The 17280-nt window shown below is 48.3% G+C and overlaps 1 protein-coding gene and 1 non-coding gene across 8 annotated transcripts in view; both read right to left on the reverse strand.

Moving 5' to 3' along the window:
• MICAL3 (microtubule associated monooxygenase, calponin and LIM domain containing 3) overlaps positions 1 to 17280 on the reverse strand; it is a 194640-nt gene that overhangs the window by 3343 nt on the left and 174017 nt on the right. For 3 of the 7 annotated variants that reach the window (XM_032844446.1, XM_032844444.1, XM_032844441.1), the window contains 5 exons: positions 15804 to 15897; positions 10815 to 10865; positions 2886 to 2951; positions 287 to 386; positions 26 to 99 (listed from right to left, as the gene is read on the reverse strand). In XM_032844446.1, coding sequence (XP_032700337.1) covers positions 26 to 99; positions 287 to 386; positions 2886 to 2951; positions 10815 to 10865; positions 15804 to 15897 — 385 coding nt within the window. The remainder of the gene's footprint in view (positions 1 to 25; positions 100 to 286; positions 387 to 2885; positions 2952 to 10814; positions 10866 to 15803; positions 15898 to 17280) is intronic. The other 4 variants (XM_032844447.1, XM_032844445.1, XM_032844443.1 and 1 more) reach the window with 2 other exon arrangements.
• Positions 12604 to 12794, reverse strand: LOC116859313. The gene has a single exon (XR_004381130.1). It is a non-coding gene; the product is annotated as a U2 spliceosomal RNA (small nuclear RNA).

Below are 17280 nucleotides of genomic sequence, written 5' to 3' on the forward strand. Positions count from 1 at the left end.
GCCCCCAGCCCTGCTCCCCGCTTACCTTCCACCGCCATCCGCTCCCGTAGTTCCTGCTGCAGTCGGCTCTGCCGGTCTTCCAGTTCCAGCTCCCGGGCACTGGCATTGGGGAAGGGTGGGGGGTGGGAGGGGGGAGGAGGAGAGGAGAGAGAGAGATAAGCACGGTGACTTGGGGGCCACATCTCCTCATCCCCTAAATTAGGAAGAAGCTGCGCTCCTGCTGTGGCAGGGGCTGAGCTGATGGCCCCCCTTGACTGGGTCCCCACCCAAGTCTCCTCTTACTCACAAGATCATCAGCTCTGACTCGTAGCGCACCATGGCATTTTTCTCTTGCACCAACTTGAACCACTCCTGCATCAGCTTGGGGTCATCTTTCTTGCCCATGCCTGCCAAGAGAGAGGGTGCGTCAGGTGCAGCAAGTGTCTGCCGTCTTCCCCGGCCGGCAGGAGTCATCACACAGGGGCAAATGTGCAAAGAGAGCCGAGCAGGATGCTGCCGGAACACTCCCAAGCCAGGTCCAAAGTTTGCCTACAGCCATGGAAGGGGGGCGCGGTGCCCCAGAGTCTAACAGAGTCTGTGCTCTCCACCTCTCCTTCCCAAGCCCAGCCCACACCCCCTCAGGAACCTGATTACAGCCTGTCTGGACCCCTCCTGCTCAATGGATTGCTCTTGGTAGGTCTGAAGTGCTTTGCCCTCTCTTTCCCCCTTTTCCCCACTCATTTCCTATCTGTATGGTACTTGCTGGGTACTAGATCTGCTTTAAGAAAACCAGTCTCGTGAACCAGGCAAATGCAAGTTTATAAACTGCACTTACCCCTCCTTTGAAAGTACCCTCACTGACCCAGCTCCCCTGTCTGGGCCACTGGTACTGATGCCTGCCTGTCTCTTTAGTTCCCGGTCAGGGAGATGGCTTTTCTCAAATTGTGGCTTTATCAGGCTTCCTGACAAACACTTCCCTGAGGAATCCTGCATGGTACATGCAGTAGTACCTCCCAGGATGGCTGTCAGGCTTCTCACCAAGGGCAGAGAGAACACCCACTAGGAAATCAGGCAGTGCCCTCTGCTCTGACCCAACGTCAGCAGCAGTTTCTGGGGCTAGTGCTCTGCACTAACACATAGCTGAAAACTCCATCTCCATCAGTGGCAGCCTGACCCTGTGGGGCTTAACTAAGGCAGCAGAACAGTAGGAAGAACTTTCCAAGGAATCAGACCACCCAAGGAGAGAACAAACTCCTTTTCCTTGGAGCACAAAGAAGCTCACGGCAATAGTGTGACTCTGCCTAAAGCAAAAGACAGACTCTATCAGCGGTCTTCAATATTTTTGGATTTCAAACCATTCTGGGAATCTCGGGAAATCCAGGGACACTCTTCCTAGAAAAATACATGTCTACATGTCCAACAATTATATACAGAACTTCAGGGTGTTCGTGGGCTCCCTGAAGTTCACCTGTGGGTCCCAGGTTAAGAGGCATTGGACTGGGAGATCTTTCCAAGTGCCTTCCATTTTATGACTCACTTGGATGGATGTCCTATCCCGGTAAAGACCAGACCCAGAAACACATGGAATACACCCTGAAGTGGGACAACGCTCCTCTGTCAAGCTCCTTACTCACTGTTTTCCTACATTCTTCCCACCTGACTTCCTTGCACACTGTTCAAAGACAACTCTCTGCTGTGTTGTTTGCTTGACACGCAGGAGGCCCAAGCCAGTTAGTCTTTCAATGGGGGCCACACTCTGGAGTGGCAGAAACGAATAGCACTCACACAAGCGGGGGTTAGTGTATGCACAGAGCCCAGGTACACATGCGGCTGTGCTCCCAAGGTGGAGGCCTGTCCCTGAGTCCTACTCTGCAAGGCAGAAACTCCCTCCTGACCAGCTGAGCCTGCCTCTGTGGAGTGCTGGAGTGTCTGGGGACGAAAGTTCTCCTTACCCGACCCAATAGACTTGGTCCTTTGGCTTTTAGAGCAGCCCACAGCTCAGTTCCATGCATTCCTTTCTGAGCGTCTCTGCACAGTGTGCCCACATGGCATGGAAGATGGAGCCCTGAGGCATGCAAGCTGTCCAGTGCGGCAAGCTGGGAATGCACTGGGAAGTCTCTCCCTCCTTCCCGCCTCCCCATGAGCAGGGACAAAAATTCCACTGGGAGACATCTGAACACTGCTCATGAGCTATGGTAGAGACTGTTCACAGCTGATGAGCAAAGGTATATGGTGGGGTGGGTGAAAGTCAAATGTGAGCGCCATGAAGAGCAGGGTTAAGAGGTTAGCAAGGGTTAGTCAGGACCACACTCCCCTTTCCCCTTCCCACATGCCTTTTCAACAACAATCTTATCACCACAACAGACTTTAAATCAGACAAACTTAAAAAAAAAAAACACACACACACACACTCAGCAAGACACAGGGTAAAGAAGTTTGCATTTAGTGGGGGTTTTTTTGTTTGTTTGTTTTTGTTGTTTTTGGGAAAAGAACTTAGGGGCATTTGTAGACCAGTCTTTGTAAGGACAGTATTCCTCGACTCCACCGATACAAATCTCTGCCACACAGGTAGGGGGTTCCTCACCCGTGTGTCCCCTCTATCTGCTCGATTTGAGTCTGAGAAGTTCCACCATGAATGGTGGCACAACGTCATGGGATGCTTCAGTTGTAGCCTGAAAGGCCAGTACCTGGAGGCTCTCTGGTTTTCCTCTGTACCCCAGTCCTCCCCAAGACAGTCAAAGGGATACTGTACCTTGTAAGAAACTGCCACATACTCATGGAATTTTGTAACAAGGCTATTGAGTGTCAGAGAAAAAGAGAAATAGCTGGGTTTTGGGTCCCTGTTTGGCTAGTGTTGCTATGACCGCTGAGAGGCAGTGGGGATGAGGTTGGGGGAGTTACGTTACCTTCCTGGACACAGCAAGGGCAGAAGGAGAGAGGTCTACGCCGTGGAGTCCCGCCACTGGGCTCAACTTCAAAAAGGACCAAACAAGGAAAAGAAGGAGAAGGAGACGAAGAAAGACAAAAAGGAAGAGGAGGAAAAGGAGGAGGAAGAGGAGTTTGGAAGTGGAGAGGGACAGGGAGAAGGTGAAATAAAAAACAAGCAGAGGACAAAAAGCATAAGAAGTGAGAAAGGAACAACAGGAGGAAAAGAAAAAAAATACAAGAAATGGAAAAGCAGAAACAAGGGAAACAAAGTCTACAAATGAATTAAGTCCTTTTTTCAGCATGGAAACTGAACAAGGGCAGACCCAGGCATCAGGTGTGTGGCTTAAAAAAAGAATGCACGTGCTTCCTGGCAATGGTGGGAGGTTCTGGGGTTGAGTGGGTTGCTCCTTCTTCCTCTGTTCCTTACTGTGAGGGTGGTGACATTGGGATACCATCATATGGTAGCCTTTGGGTTTTGGGTGTTGGGTTCCCTCCTCAAAAATGCCCAAAGCCCGTGGGACTGGTCAGCCTACCTCTGTGGAAGAGTCCGTGATTAAATCTGTGCCCAACACTGCTCCTAGGTTTGCAGGTGATAATTTCATGTCACCAATCAAACCCGTGTGAAACATTCTACGATGTCACCACAGACGCGTGCGCTCCACATACAACTGGCCTTGGAGAAGTGTAACAGGTGAGGAGGGGTCTGCCACCACTGGATTACCAGGCCCCCAGAAAGCAGCTCTGAGTCTATGGAGGCAGCGCCTCATCTGGAGAGGGCTTCCAGGGCCGACTCTACAGTGCTGTGAATTCTGAGCCAGGACAAATTGAGGGAAACATATCCACAAAAGAGGCGACTTCCCCTGGTCCGCATCATATCCCCCCACCATGTACCAGGGAGAGCCAACCACCCCCTTTTTCTTCTGCCCCTCCATCTCCAGAATCTCCAGAGAGGATTCCAATAGCACAGCTGGGGGAAGGCTGTCACACTTCGGACTGGAAGACCAAAGGGGTGAGCTGACAGGACATATTGAAAACTCACAGTAACAAGGCTGGTAAGTCATGGACGGGGCAACTGAGAGAAGACAGGGCGCAGAGAGACATGCCTAGGACTGAGGGAGACCTGACAGTTACTCAGGGAGAGGCAGAGGGAGAGGAGCCCAGCAAGGGACCATCACAGAACCACCAGGGCACACAGGAGACACAGGCTCAGAGAAACGGCCTCAGGACTGTAGTGAGCAGGGGTGGTTTTAGGATTGGAACAGGGTTTAAGAAATAGCTCTGTTTCAGTCAACAGAAAGGCCGAATAGATAACCTACTGGCCGAGGAGCCCTTCTGCTTTGCAAACGCAGGTACCACATTTTCCCTTTCTTTTTAACCCTTCCTCATAGTGCTTTGTGCACAGTGAATCTGGTGTCGGGTAAAACTTCAAAACTAAAGCCAGAGACTTGTTTGTGGGTGTGCACGTGTGTCTACAATGTTGATCACATCCAGGGTTCTAAACGAACATGGCTGTGACCGGCTGATGCGCTAGGGGAAGGGAGAAGGGCTCCTTTCTCTCCTCAGGGCTGATCCATATCCAGTCTTCCTTGTTTCAAAGTGTAGACTCTATGCTGGCGCTCAGAACACCTGGATAAGTAAGACAATGGCGATAAACAATGTCTGCGGCTTCCTGGTACTGGCGTTATGCAGACAGACTGGTGTGGGGTGGAATGGTGTCCACAGCTGTTAGCAAGGGATGGGGACATGATGCACAGCCAACATAGTGGAGCCCATGTACTTGCACATATATACTTTCTGGATATCACAAAATGTAACTTTTAGTTCCTTTTATGTAGACCACATCCTCATATACCCTTTCCAATACAGAAGACAATACGAGATAACAGGATATTCAGAACAGAGATTTGAAAATGAAATTAGTAAAGGGGACATCAAGGAAAGGAAGTGTTAAAAAAAGTATAAAAAAAGAGAAGGCATTGTCATAGTAATAGACAGAACGCAGAATGGGAGTGGGCCACCCCTCTGAGAGGAGCTGGGCTGAGCAGACAGGATGCACGGTTAGGACTCTCTTCTCCAGACTTTCCTCTGTGCTCCAAAGTCCAAGTAGTAATGTATACTACTTTTATAATCAGAAAAAATACCCAATAAATATTGTTTCAAAAATAAGAAATCAAGGAGAAAAAATCATTTAAACGAGGGGAGTTCCACCAGGACTTGAATCTGAAATGAGCACGCCAGGGAAACACAGAGGTGCTGATTTTGAGTGTAATTTTTTCGCCTTTTTTGGAGATGTGAGAAATAGATGATTTGGTCCACTAGTTCTAAGAGCAAAGATGTTGTCAAGCTTGTGGCAAACACAAGTCTTTAAAACTTTTGTTATGATTATTTTAAGATGCCAGGGCAGTAGGTTTCTGTGTCTTTGCAACAGGTACCACAGTGATCACTTCTCCAAGTATCCCTGTGTTCCCTGGACCTCAAGTCAGACTGTCTGAGCAAACCCAGAATCTGGTCCTGGTTGGAGGCTTCTCACCAGCAGGTCTACACTCTCATCCTAGACTGCTCTGCCTGCCCTCGAGATGCTGCAAGCTCGCCTGCCCTACCTTCTATCTTGGCAGCAAACTGAATGCCACAGGTTTCCTTTCGGCAAGTTCTTTAGTGCCACTCATCTTGACGTGGGGGCAGCGGAGAAGGGCCACTGACAGCACAACGTAGAGTCAGTGTGCTGCATGTGATACACATGAATCCTGCTTTCATTTCAAAACATGCTCATAGGTGTTACTTCATCTGAGCCTTACCCTGCTCCCGGGACACTGCCTGACTAAAGCCCACATCCTCCTCTCCCATTCTGAACCAAGAGTCTGTCTGCCCTCTGGAAACGGCCCACAAAGGCTCGAGGCAAAGCTAACAAATATGGTAGCTCCTGGAATCAACCAGGAGATGGAGGAGTCCCATGTAGATCCTACTCAGAAGGCCAGGCCTGGGAAGGCGGCAGCATCAGCCTTTCCTTCCGTTATTCTGCAGAGGCTCGGAGAGATAAGTGACGTTGCTGGGCACGCGGTGAAGCTAGGACCTAAATCCTAGGTTGGGGGTGTTCCCCATACTATCACTTGGCCCTGACCTGCCGGGACAGCTCACTCTAGGCCCTGTCTCTCATGTGGTCCAGGGCGGGTCTGGGAGCAAGTTGGTGGGTCAGTCTCAAGGATTCCTGGACAAAAATAAAGGGGATGTTTAGGTCTGTTCTGGAGCTCAGGAACAACTGTGGGCATCTGCCTCAACCCAGGTACTTATCTCCTCCTACCATACAGGCTCCCAGTTCCTATTGTTGGACAAAGGAGCCCTCACCCCAGGGTTAAAGCTTGAGTCTCTACTGACAGCACCCGGTAGACCAGGATGAGGGTCTAGACAGATGGGATAGGGAGAAATCTACATTCCAGAAGTACCAGCCTGGACTGCTTTATTTCCCCATGGGATCATGGTTATATTCTAGAATGTCATAGCCTTGTACGGTGTACTAGAGACATTATGAGGAAAATGGGCTTTTTATAAGCTGAGCCATACTTACAACTGCATTTTCACAGGAAAAGGCAGAATTCCAAACAATTACCTCACAAACACCATAGAAATATCATCCTCTCATAGACTCAAAATAGTCTCCCCATCCCAACACCTTTTGATACACTGTAGCTTTTTCATGTATGAAAATCCATAAAGTAGCCCTGGGTTAGATTACTTCCTTTCAGCTACATTTTTTGGAAAATCCCACATAAAGGAAGAGATCCTTTTCCACTTCCTTTTGGCCTGTGAACAAGCTCCAAGGTGTCCTGGACAGGACACAGGAATGTTTATTTCTTGGGTCATATTTCGTGGTTCCATTTTCCTGCTATGGTAGCCCTGGGCCTGCCTCTGTGGGCCAGGCTGTGCGGCCGTCATCTTGCCTGGGTGGGGGCTCTCATTTCTCAGCCTGGTTTTTGACAATAACGCCACTCTATCTGTGGATAGCTTCCCCAGCATTGTAGCAGTAACTTTTTATACAATTCATGCTTACAGACACAACCAGAATGTTTTTTATCTTTTGGTAAGGAACATCAGGGGCATCACCTTTCATGTCCAAACTCAATCTACCAGATTAAACTCGTAGAAAGCCCAAGACTGGGAGAATTTCTTGGTGATTCAGGTATAAGGAATGAGGCTTTCGTTGATTTTCTTTTCTGTGTAGTTGAGGTTATGTAGCCTGAAGCAAGGTAAGATTGACCAGATGTTTGGTTGCCTGTTCTAACTCCTCAGTATCAATGCCATGCTCTTGATTTGAGGCAGGCAGCTTTTGCACTGCAAGGATGACGCGGCCAATTCCAAACCCAGAGGGAATCAAGTTGGCTGGTTTGCAATGCTTCTGAGTGGTAAGCACGCAACATAATAGGGTGGAAGGCTTCTGGTCTAGTAGCCCCAGTCTACATACATAGCCACGGCTAAGATGTGCTTTGTGTTATAAAAACTCAGTGTAGAATGAATCTCTAGGTTGGGGAATAAATGAAGCCCCCCACCAAAGAAAAGGAAAAAAACAGGTAAGGATGGAGATCTAATATGTACACTTACAAACACACACACACACACATGCTAAAATGCTGGATTTGAAATCTTAAGAATTTTAAAGTTCCTAAGCAAAAACGGAGCAAGGCTAATAATGAGCAGACCAAACAGACAAATAAAATGATATACCAACATCAAATTAAGGAAAGCAAATAAAACAGGAAGGGAGGGAAGTGAGCAGGCCTGGGCTAGGCCTCCCTGTGCCTCTCACCAGCAACAATGAAAGACCACTCTTCAGGCCTTTCTGTTACATTTCTAAACCGTTCCTGTTCTTTCAATTTGCCTTTGACACATACAGGTGGGGAAATCTTCAAAAATGAGAAATTAGGTATATATTTTAAATTGAAAGTTCTTTTGAAGAGAGACCATTTTTATCTAAGGATTTCCAGTCATCTATCTGTCCTAGTGCAACAAAACGTAATGGGTGGACCAGTTAGGGAGAGCCTGCTCAGTGTCTGGAGAAGATAAGGGGAGGGGAGTGAGGTCACTCGGGGTCACCTCTCTGGTCCAGGGTTCACTATGTGTTTTTCTAATGGTGTCTTTTGAAATCACAAGATTCAATTATGTGAAGATATCTTTATTTTCTATACTCTGTGGCTCAAAAAGTGACTTTTTTTGTTCTTTTGGAAAAGAGAGAGTGCACGTGCATGCGAGGGTAGGAAAGGGCAGAGGGCAAGGGGGAGAAGCTTAAGCAGGCTCTAGGCCTAGCATAGAGCCCAATGTGGGGCTTGACCTCATGACCCTGAGATCATGACCTAACCTGAAATCAGGAGTTGGACTGACTGAGCCACCCATGTGCCCCCAAAAGACTTTTAATACAGGTCTGGAACTTTAAAATAGTTAGCTGAGAGCCACTGAAAGATCCTACTAAAGTGATAGAGTTTACTGGGCAGAATGTGGGGCAGGGATCAGGAGTCTGGACTCCTCTGGTCAGGGTATGGAATTTTCAACACCTGGACACTGCCTAGAGCTTTGTCTCATCCAACTTGAGAACTAAGATTGGTGCTGGGTCCAGCAATGGGGTTGCCCTGTGGGCATGTGGGGATGTAAGAGGAGAGAAGCAATCAGGCTCTACAATTCAGGCACCAGATTTCAAAAGGGCAACCCTCCATCCCGCCAACAACGAATATTACCAAGTATTTTAAGAATGAAGCATCAGCAGAAACCAAAAAGGGCCCTAATTCTGGCATCTGTTTTCCTCTTGGAGTTGGGCAGGAACAGGGGCCAGAGGGTCCTTGATCTGTGCCTGGAGTATAAAGGACTACCTTCAGAATGGATGGTTCTTTCCTGCTTCATTGGCTGGATAGTAACAGCCTCTGTTTGGTGAGTGGAAACACAGAGAAGTCTAAATTTAACACTGAAATCATACTGAGCTGGCAAAAGAGGAAGTATTGAGTTGATGAGAACCGAGTAGAAGGAGCTAGAAGGCATTTGATGGTGGCGTATTTTATAACTCAGAAGATACCCCAGGGTTTCTTTTTTCTACTTATTTCCTTTCCCCCTGAAATCTGTTGGAATTATAAACCTGAGAGGCTAGTAGCTATCAAGGCAAGGACAGAAAACTGAAAACAGCCAAGTACATTTCCTCCCTCAAGCATGGGGTAAAGAAAACAAAACTTTAGGCACATGAGGTGATCAGTGTGGCAACAGGATCTTGAGCTGGAGGGAAGGTGAATATAATTGTAAAGAAATGGGTTTTGACAGCTCTTTCCAGGAAATTCTGAATTAATGAGACTCTCTTTCAGACACTGGAGATTCCTTTAGGATTGACATAAACACTGCCCCCCAACCCCAGGGCATGTTAGGAGGAGATGGGAAAGGGAGTCAATGCTATTAGACAGGAAACAGGATTTGTTAAGTGGAACGCAAGCAGCGGCCCTTTTACAACATCAGTGGCCACAAGTATGAAGTCTCTGAACACACCAGAAGCCCTGGGCACTGATGGGGTTTGCAGAGGGGTGGGAATCTGTGGCACCCTGGGGATGGAAAACAGAGAGCAGAGATGAGCAACTCAACACACCTGAGGCCAAGAGCCTGTTCCCTTAGTGCTTGAGGTTCTCTAAGAATATGGCACTGTCATACAGTAGGGATCACAGAATTAGGCCCTTTGTTTGTAAATGAATGGACCACAAAGTGACTCTTAAAAGGATGGGATTATGGCAAAAAATGGCAGAGAATAATCTTTGCTGGTTCTTCTGTTTTAAGACCATTTCTAGGCAAGGAGCCTGTAAGGGGAGGTGAAGAGGTCGGACCGCCCATCCCAGGAGCCCGCAGCTCCTCTGGCTAATCTCAGGAGCAGCGGCATGGCTCTCCTCTTGACGAAACTGCCCAAAGTCTAGAAATGAGACTCATGGATTCATTACCACTCTAATCAAAAACAAGTGGTGAGCTCTGTACAGCCAAGACTTCAAAAATCATGAATTCCTTTAAGGTAGTGGCTCTCCTGCTTTAGGGGGCATGAGAATCACCTGGAAGGTCTGTTAAAACACAGAGAGCCAGGCCTCACCTCTAGAGTTTCTGATTCAGAAGATCTGGGGTAGGGCTGGGGAATTTGCCTTTCTAGTAAGCTACCAAATAATGTTGCTGATGCTGCTGGCCCAGAGCCCACACTTTGAGAACCACTGCCTTAGACTTTTCATATGTTCACTGAAAAGAACAGCAAATAAGTTCCATGACACAGCAAGGAGGGAGGGACTCTATTATAGCCATCTGTCAACACAGCCTCAAGTTCAGTGAATTTGGGCAGAAATCACAACTGACACGTTTCCCACACACTTGGATCTTTTAGGGGAAACATGAACACCCTCATGAAAACGGGTGAGGCTGAATTCTCTACATGTTTGGCTTCTGAGTTATGAGTGGCAGAGAGAGTCCTACTGGATGTGATGTCTACAAGTTATAAGGAATGAGAATGAGATCAGGGCAGAGGCCATGTTTCGGTGGGGGCAGGGTGCGGACAGAGAGAGAGGGAGAACCAGAATGAGTGCATGTGAGTGCGTGTGCATGTGTGTTACTGTCAGATGACTAAACAGTATCAGAGGGACCGGGATGCAGATGAGACACAGATGGGTAAGGGCAGGTGAACTTCCATGATAAAAAACTAAAATACTGTGGGGAAGCAAAGGCACTCTCAAATCTCCCTCTGGACAATGCAGAGGATCCAGCATGCTGCTCTAGTATGAGCTGGAAAAGGGCCTGTGCTTTTGACAGTTGGTTATCGGGTTGATTTCTTCTTGTTGTTTGTGAGCAGGGACCGGGGACCGCGGGTGGGAAGGGGGGTCAGCAGGGTTAGTGCCAGCAACAGACGCCGCTATACATACCACCCAGATGCAAGTCGATGAGGTCACTGTAATAAGACTCTCCCCAATAGTCTACAACAAGGAATTGGTGAAGAGAGAGTTACTGGATCAAATAACCCTCTTGTGCCCCCAGACCCAAAGCAATCAATGACATGAGGCATAGAAAACAGCAAGAGGGCGAGGAGAGACAGTTGGAAAGCATGCATCTCTCTGGCAATGCACTACACACACACACACACACAAACACACGTGCTGCGGCTGTAAACTCTCTGGTGGTGGAAGGGAGAGCTCGCTAAACCCATAGGTGATACAGTTAACCACCAATTAACCACGTGGTTGCTGTCCGTACCTCTGAGCAGTTAGGACAGGACAGAAGGCCTTGGCTTTGCTGGAAGTCCTGGCCTGCTGGAAGTCAACTGTATCTAATGAAGACTTCTTAAAAATTCAAGGGCACATCAGGGGCTACTTACTACTTTCGAATATTAGCAGCCCCAGGCTGAGGGGCTGAAGGCAAGATGTGAACACTGTAGGAAAGCTCTGCAAGGTCACCAAGCCTTAGGTTTAAAAGCAGTCAGAGCTCCCCCAAGAATTCACCAGTGACCCCACACAGCTCAGCTGTCAAACTCCTTGTGGAACCGCTTTTATTGGACAAGTTTGAGATGAAGGAGATCCTATTTCTTCTGAGGTTAGGCCCCAACTTCAGCCAGCTTCTCTTTAAAAGCAGAAGTCACTATTTGCCCTAAGGCTCTTGGAGGTCTGCCGGCTTCAGGCCCTCCTTGCCTTTCAGCTCCATGAGGCTGTTCAGCAAGGAGGTTGCCTTCTTCACATGCTTGAGATGCAGAGCCTGGGCACTGCTGAGGGGCTGGGCTTGGTTGGGCAGTCCTCATCCTCCCAGAGTCATAAGCAAATGCAGAGTACAACAAAAGGCAGCTGTACCTCGTTACCCTCTGCCTCCAGATCTCTCAGTCTGCATGCTGATTCTGACAGCTTTTTGCTCCACCTGAGGGATTCCCCCTTTAAAAATGGCCATACCACAAAGTAGAATGTAATCCTGGAATGGTTTTTCAACTCGTGCTCAAGGCTGATGCAGTAGATAAAACTTGCAACATGGTTCCAGAAACAAAAAGGTCTTCTCTGGTACTCCAGCCCAGAAATCCCCACTGCCCTAGGCTTGCAGGCTCTGAACCTAACCATTATGGTCCAGATACACATGAGCCTTAGACAGATTGAGAGCAATCTCTCAATGGATGGCAGGTCCGCATCAGATCTCTCATCTGGAAGGGCAGCCTGGCTAATAGCCTGGCCCCTCAGAGAGCTACGGAAGCTGGGGCGCCTTGAGCGAGGCAGGATGGCAGGCTCAGTCAACTTTATACCCTCAGGAAAGGGGCCAGCCAGCATGGCTGGAGACTTCAAACTGCCATGCTCAGCTGAGATTATCTCCTTAAGGACTCAGCCAGGAACAACCAGACTAACAAGAGGAACGGAATGCAGAAGCAGGAGAGAAAGGACAGCCAGTGGTCACAGTTCAGCCTCAAAGATGATCTTGGCCAAGTAGGAACAGGGCCACTGGTACTGTTCTGGGACTACTGACAAGAGGCAAGTCTTACAAGGGAGGTACTTAGAATAAGAAAAGGAAAAAAATATGTCTGGAAATACATTCTTATGGTAGGAGCGGCTATATCCTGAGAATTTCCCAAATGCCTCATGGGGAAATCTAATGGAGCCACCAAAGTCTGTCTTTAAAAACTGGGCAAATCTGTATTTGGATGAAGGTGTTTTTTTTGTTTTGTTTTGTTTTTTTTTACCCCTGAGGGGGTGCACCATTCCTGGAAATACGGCAATACCAGGTCAATGAGTGGAGTGGACGGAGCAAGCTCCTATTCCATCTCCCTGCTCCAAAAATCCATTTAATATATTGTCCTTGGATAGAGGACATATCAGATATTAAACTGATAAGAACAGATACTGCACTTGATCTTAGCCAAAAGGCCGAGAAGCAATGGATGAAGGTGTTTTGATATAGCTTTGCTTAGAAGAATTTGGACTACTACAGTGGTTTTCAAACTGTTCTGTGAGACCCTCGGGCTCTTTGAGTGCTATTTCAGTGGTCTCCCAACTACCTGACTTGCAAATACACTGAACTCCTTTAATTCTTACATAAGACACATCACATTCAGAAGTCTGATATGCCGATGTTAACCCATTGAAGACCATCAACACGTCCATCTGTGCTATCAGGGAAACTCACTTTTCTGAGGCTCTCAGGACCAAGTTTCTTCTGCCCTGCACGTGCAAGGATCTGTACTCCCTGAAAATGTGTTAGGGAAGAGGCTATCGTATGTATTTATTTAAGTTCTGGCTTGCAAGGAGCAAACAGCTGTACGGGGCAGCACCCTGGGGAGCCATCGTGCAGGGAAACCCAGCCTGTCGGAGCAGCTCCTGTCACATTGCGGTCCTGGAGGAGGATAACATCCAGGCTGTGATAGCATAGCAGAGCTGGCATTTGGGTTTACTGCACGCTTGGGAGCCTTTCTCTAGATCTACTCTTTATAAGGAATATGAACTGCGGCTCGATTTAGCAGTCAGTCAACTGTGTAAACAATGCCTACTGCTCCCACCTTCAGCTTCTGGGAGGGAGGCGACTTAAACCAAACGTATCCTGAGATCTCCGAGTGAACTGTTCAAACACTGGTGCCATTTCCGGCAACTCCCTGTGTCAGGATGTTCTCTAGACAGCCCAGGGGATGGACCAGAGGCTGAGGCCTATTATCACATGCATTTCTCTACTCTAACCTATGTTTCCAAATTGGTGCTCATCAACATTCCAGAGTGGTTCTTTCTGATTTAAACTTAAGCTCACAATTTGAAACAAGTTGGAAAACCACTGACTTAAATGAAATCCTGTTTGTTTATTTTTATGGCAAGGTAATTATCTAAACAACTAAAAAGGGGAATTTTGGCAAGCTCACGTACCAGTCTTCAAGGGAAGTTTCTATGACCCCCTGGCAGTCAGCAGCTTGAGTAACATGGCCTGTTCTAGAGAAACTGAAGCAATGCCACAGTCTCGAACTGCGCAGACTCCAACAAGTACACAAGTGCTTTGCGGAAATCATCAGCCCTGGGGCGGCCCACCTGAACCTCAGAACCCCGTGAAGAGGCAGCACAGCTTGTCTTCCTTGAGGACTTGAATGAAATGGAGGACTAATAATGAAATGGAGGTACACAAGCCTACTGAGTTACTCTGACTACGTGTTGGAAGATCTATCCCTCATTTTCTATTTCACAGAAGTAATCTGTGGGGAAGGAATAAGAAGGCTCCCTCCTGACATCTGCAAGAAGAGAAAGCCACGAGGATAGGGCCCTGTGAGTCCTATTACAGTTGGGGAGGGCATCCCTGCTGGGCTTAGGCTAACTCCCTCTGGGTGGTGAGGCTTAACTCAGGAGGCCAAGGAAGCGCATGCGGGGCAGGGAGCCAAAACAGGGATGGCAGGGGACATCACAGCTTCATTTGGAAGCCTGGAGACCCTCTGAGGTGAGTCAGTCATACATCCCAGGCTTCTGGCTTATAGGCTGCTCAGTGGTTCAACTTTTTGCATCTCATTTGGTGGCCCAGGCTTCAAGCAGTAACTCCGGCCTCAGGTAAGGCACAAAACCAAGAACATCACATCCTCATCTTTCTCCCCATGCCATTTCTTCACCTGAAGGTTATCACTGAGTCAACTGTTCAGCTGCAATACCTAGGCCTTGAAGGGCCCAGAAAGATCTTCTTCTATGCCTGAACCTTCGCTCCCACCCATCCACAGAACCCTACGAATTCATCTGGACATCTGGCACTTCCTGTGAGGTCAGCTCAGTAAGATCCGAGATGGGGCAGCAACTGGGCCCATTCCTGGATGCCTCCTACTGGTTCTTAAGTTTACAGAGAGCCTGCCTGCCAGGAGACGTAGCGCCCTGTCCCTCTGCCATGCTAGGTTAAGGGATAAGGGGTTACTGCAAAGTCAGGTCACCTCCTTTCTTTACCCCCAGCCTCAAAAATTGATTGCTGACCCTGGAGGCCTGTGCTTTCTACAAAGACAGGGAGGTTTCCCCATCCAGAGGTTGGACCAAGACTCACGCACTCTTGAGAAAGCAGAGATTAGTCACTCCGTGCCTGAGTTGGGCCTGTAGGTTGGCCCAGTGGTTTGAAGGTCCTGAACCAACAGGGCTTCTTCCTGGCCCTTGGGACCAGGGATGACTCAGGCACTTCTTGCTTCCTATGGGCCCCACTGTGCTGAATGCACCTCACAGGCTTCTTAGAAGAACAGTGTGGGTGATTGCACTACATTCGCAGCTCTTCCCTGGGCACGGCAGCCACTGAGTGTGTGGCCCTCGCAGCCATTTCCATGTCTACCTTGTGCTGACTCACCACCATCGCCTGAGCCTGTCCCTTGCTCCGAGTGACCAGCCTCTGGGAGATAGAGAGCCCGGGTTCACACTGTTCGAGGTGGTGAGGGCTCTGCGGGGCATGTGTCCTCCCATTCTCTGTGCAATCTGAGTGGGAGAGGGAGCCCATAAAGCTAAACACAGAAGGTGGCATGGGAAGCCGGCTTGGGGACCCACTCGCGCAGTTCTGTGATGGCTCCTTGTGGTACAGCGTCCCTCATACCCAGCTCTTTTCTTCTAGAGGAAACGAAGGCAGGGAGGGGGAAAGGAGGAAGAAGAGAGGAGGAGGCCCAGTGCTTGCCATCAACATGTGAAGCAGACTGAGAGTTGGTTCTACAGATAAACAGCAAACCCTCCAAGAGGGTGGAAGAACAAGTCCAGGCCTTGGGGCAGTCCCAAACGAAGAGGCTTTCCTTTTCTTTTGCTTAATAGGAAGCCTCAGTCTCAGTGATGAAGGGCCCCAGAGAACCCTGCTGAACCCAGCTGAATTCTACATGAGGTGACAAAAGAGTAGCCTACCATGGGTGGGTGGGGGCAGGGCCTTTCCTTTATGAACAAACCCCCTCACAAAGGAGACCCAGACAATACCTGCTTCACCACGGAGCGCCTTCTCCACGGCAACCCCTCTTTCCTCCAGCTGCCTCTGCTTCTCCTCCACCTGCTCCAGCTGCCGCTGGATAATCTATGGGAAAATGGAACAGTGTGAGTGCCCCACTTTCTCTCATCTCCTAGCTTTCAGGAGGACAACTAAACTGTACAAACACAAACAGGGAGAAAAACAAATTAGGTCTGAAAGCTGGAAAGGCTTTGGTCCACAGGCATTAAGCCCAAAGTGGGGAGGGAAGCCCCCCTGCGTTGAATCCCCCAGGGCCTGTCGTTAGTAAGCACACAGCGTGCAGTGTCTGTGTCTCGGCAGGCGGCTCAGACCCTGAGGTGATGTCAGCCCCTGCAGCTGGGACTGAGATACTGCATCCTAAGTACTGCCAACGGTGAGGTTGCTAAAGCACTAGTAGGGGTTCCTAGAGCACACTGCAAGATTAAAAAGATTAAAAAAAAAAAAAGGTTAAAAAAAAATCTAGAAGATTAAAAGAAAAATCCAGAATGGAGCAGTGTGCTAGAGTCTGTGTGGAAGCATACAGTGAGAAATTTCCCTGTGCTATGGGGGGACTAATCATGGATACTAGAAGGACATTCAACCCCCAAAGCAGCAGCCCATGACATATATCTGGAAAATGGCACACAGAAAATGAAATAAAATCCAGGGATCCAATCAGTGCAGAGAATGTGGATATAGAATAATGTTCAAGAAAAGGACTAAAAGACTGGTGGCTTCTGATGCTTGTTAAACATGAAAATTCAGAGAAATACCTTGGTATTTGGGTTTGCTGTTAATGTTTTTCATTGTTTATAGCTTTTGATTAGTGTACTAATATGAATACAACTATATATACACAAACTCATTACAAAACCTTATTGTAATACTCTTATTTTTTTTTTTAAGATTTTATTTATTTATTTGACAGAGATCACAAGTAGGCAGAGAGGCAGGCAGAGAGAAGAGGAAGCAGACTCCCTGCTGAGCAGAGAGCCTGATGCGGGGCTCGATCCCAGGACCCTGAGATCATGACCTGAGCTGAAGGCAGAGGTTTAACCCACTAAGCCACCCAGGCGCCCCTGTAATACTCTTTAATACTTTATAAAAGAAACTATTTTTTGTTTCAGAAAGAAAATCTGGAATGGTCTAGGTTCTGTGAGGCCTGAAGACAGAGGCTGAGGCCTGGAGAACAGCTCTGACCTAGAAATCCCAGGCCCAGCAGAGGCTGACAGGTCATAGATGGCCTCTCAAGGACAATCCTCACAACTAAACTAGTTGACTTCACAAGGATGACACCAGAGCAAGGAATTTAGGAAGAAACTCAAAGCCCGGCTCTTCCTTTTCTACCAAGAACTCCATAAAAACAAGGCTTCTGCAGTTTCATCAAGCCAGAGGCTTGTGGCCTGACACATTGGGGCTGTCCTCTCAGATATCAGGGACACCCCGTCTACCTCTGCTCTGTCCTCTTTA

Source organism: Lontra canadensis, unplaced genomic scaffold (assembly GCF_010015895.1).
Source record: "Lontra canadensis isolate GAN:19392208 unplaced genomic scaffold, GSC_riverotter_1.0 scaffold153, whole genome shotgun sequence".
Taxonomy (NCBI): Eukaryota; Metazoa; Chordata; class Mammalia; order Carnivora; family Mustelidae; genus Lontra; species Lontra canadensis.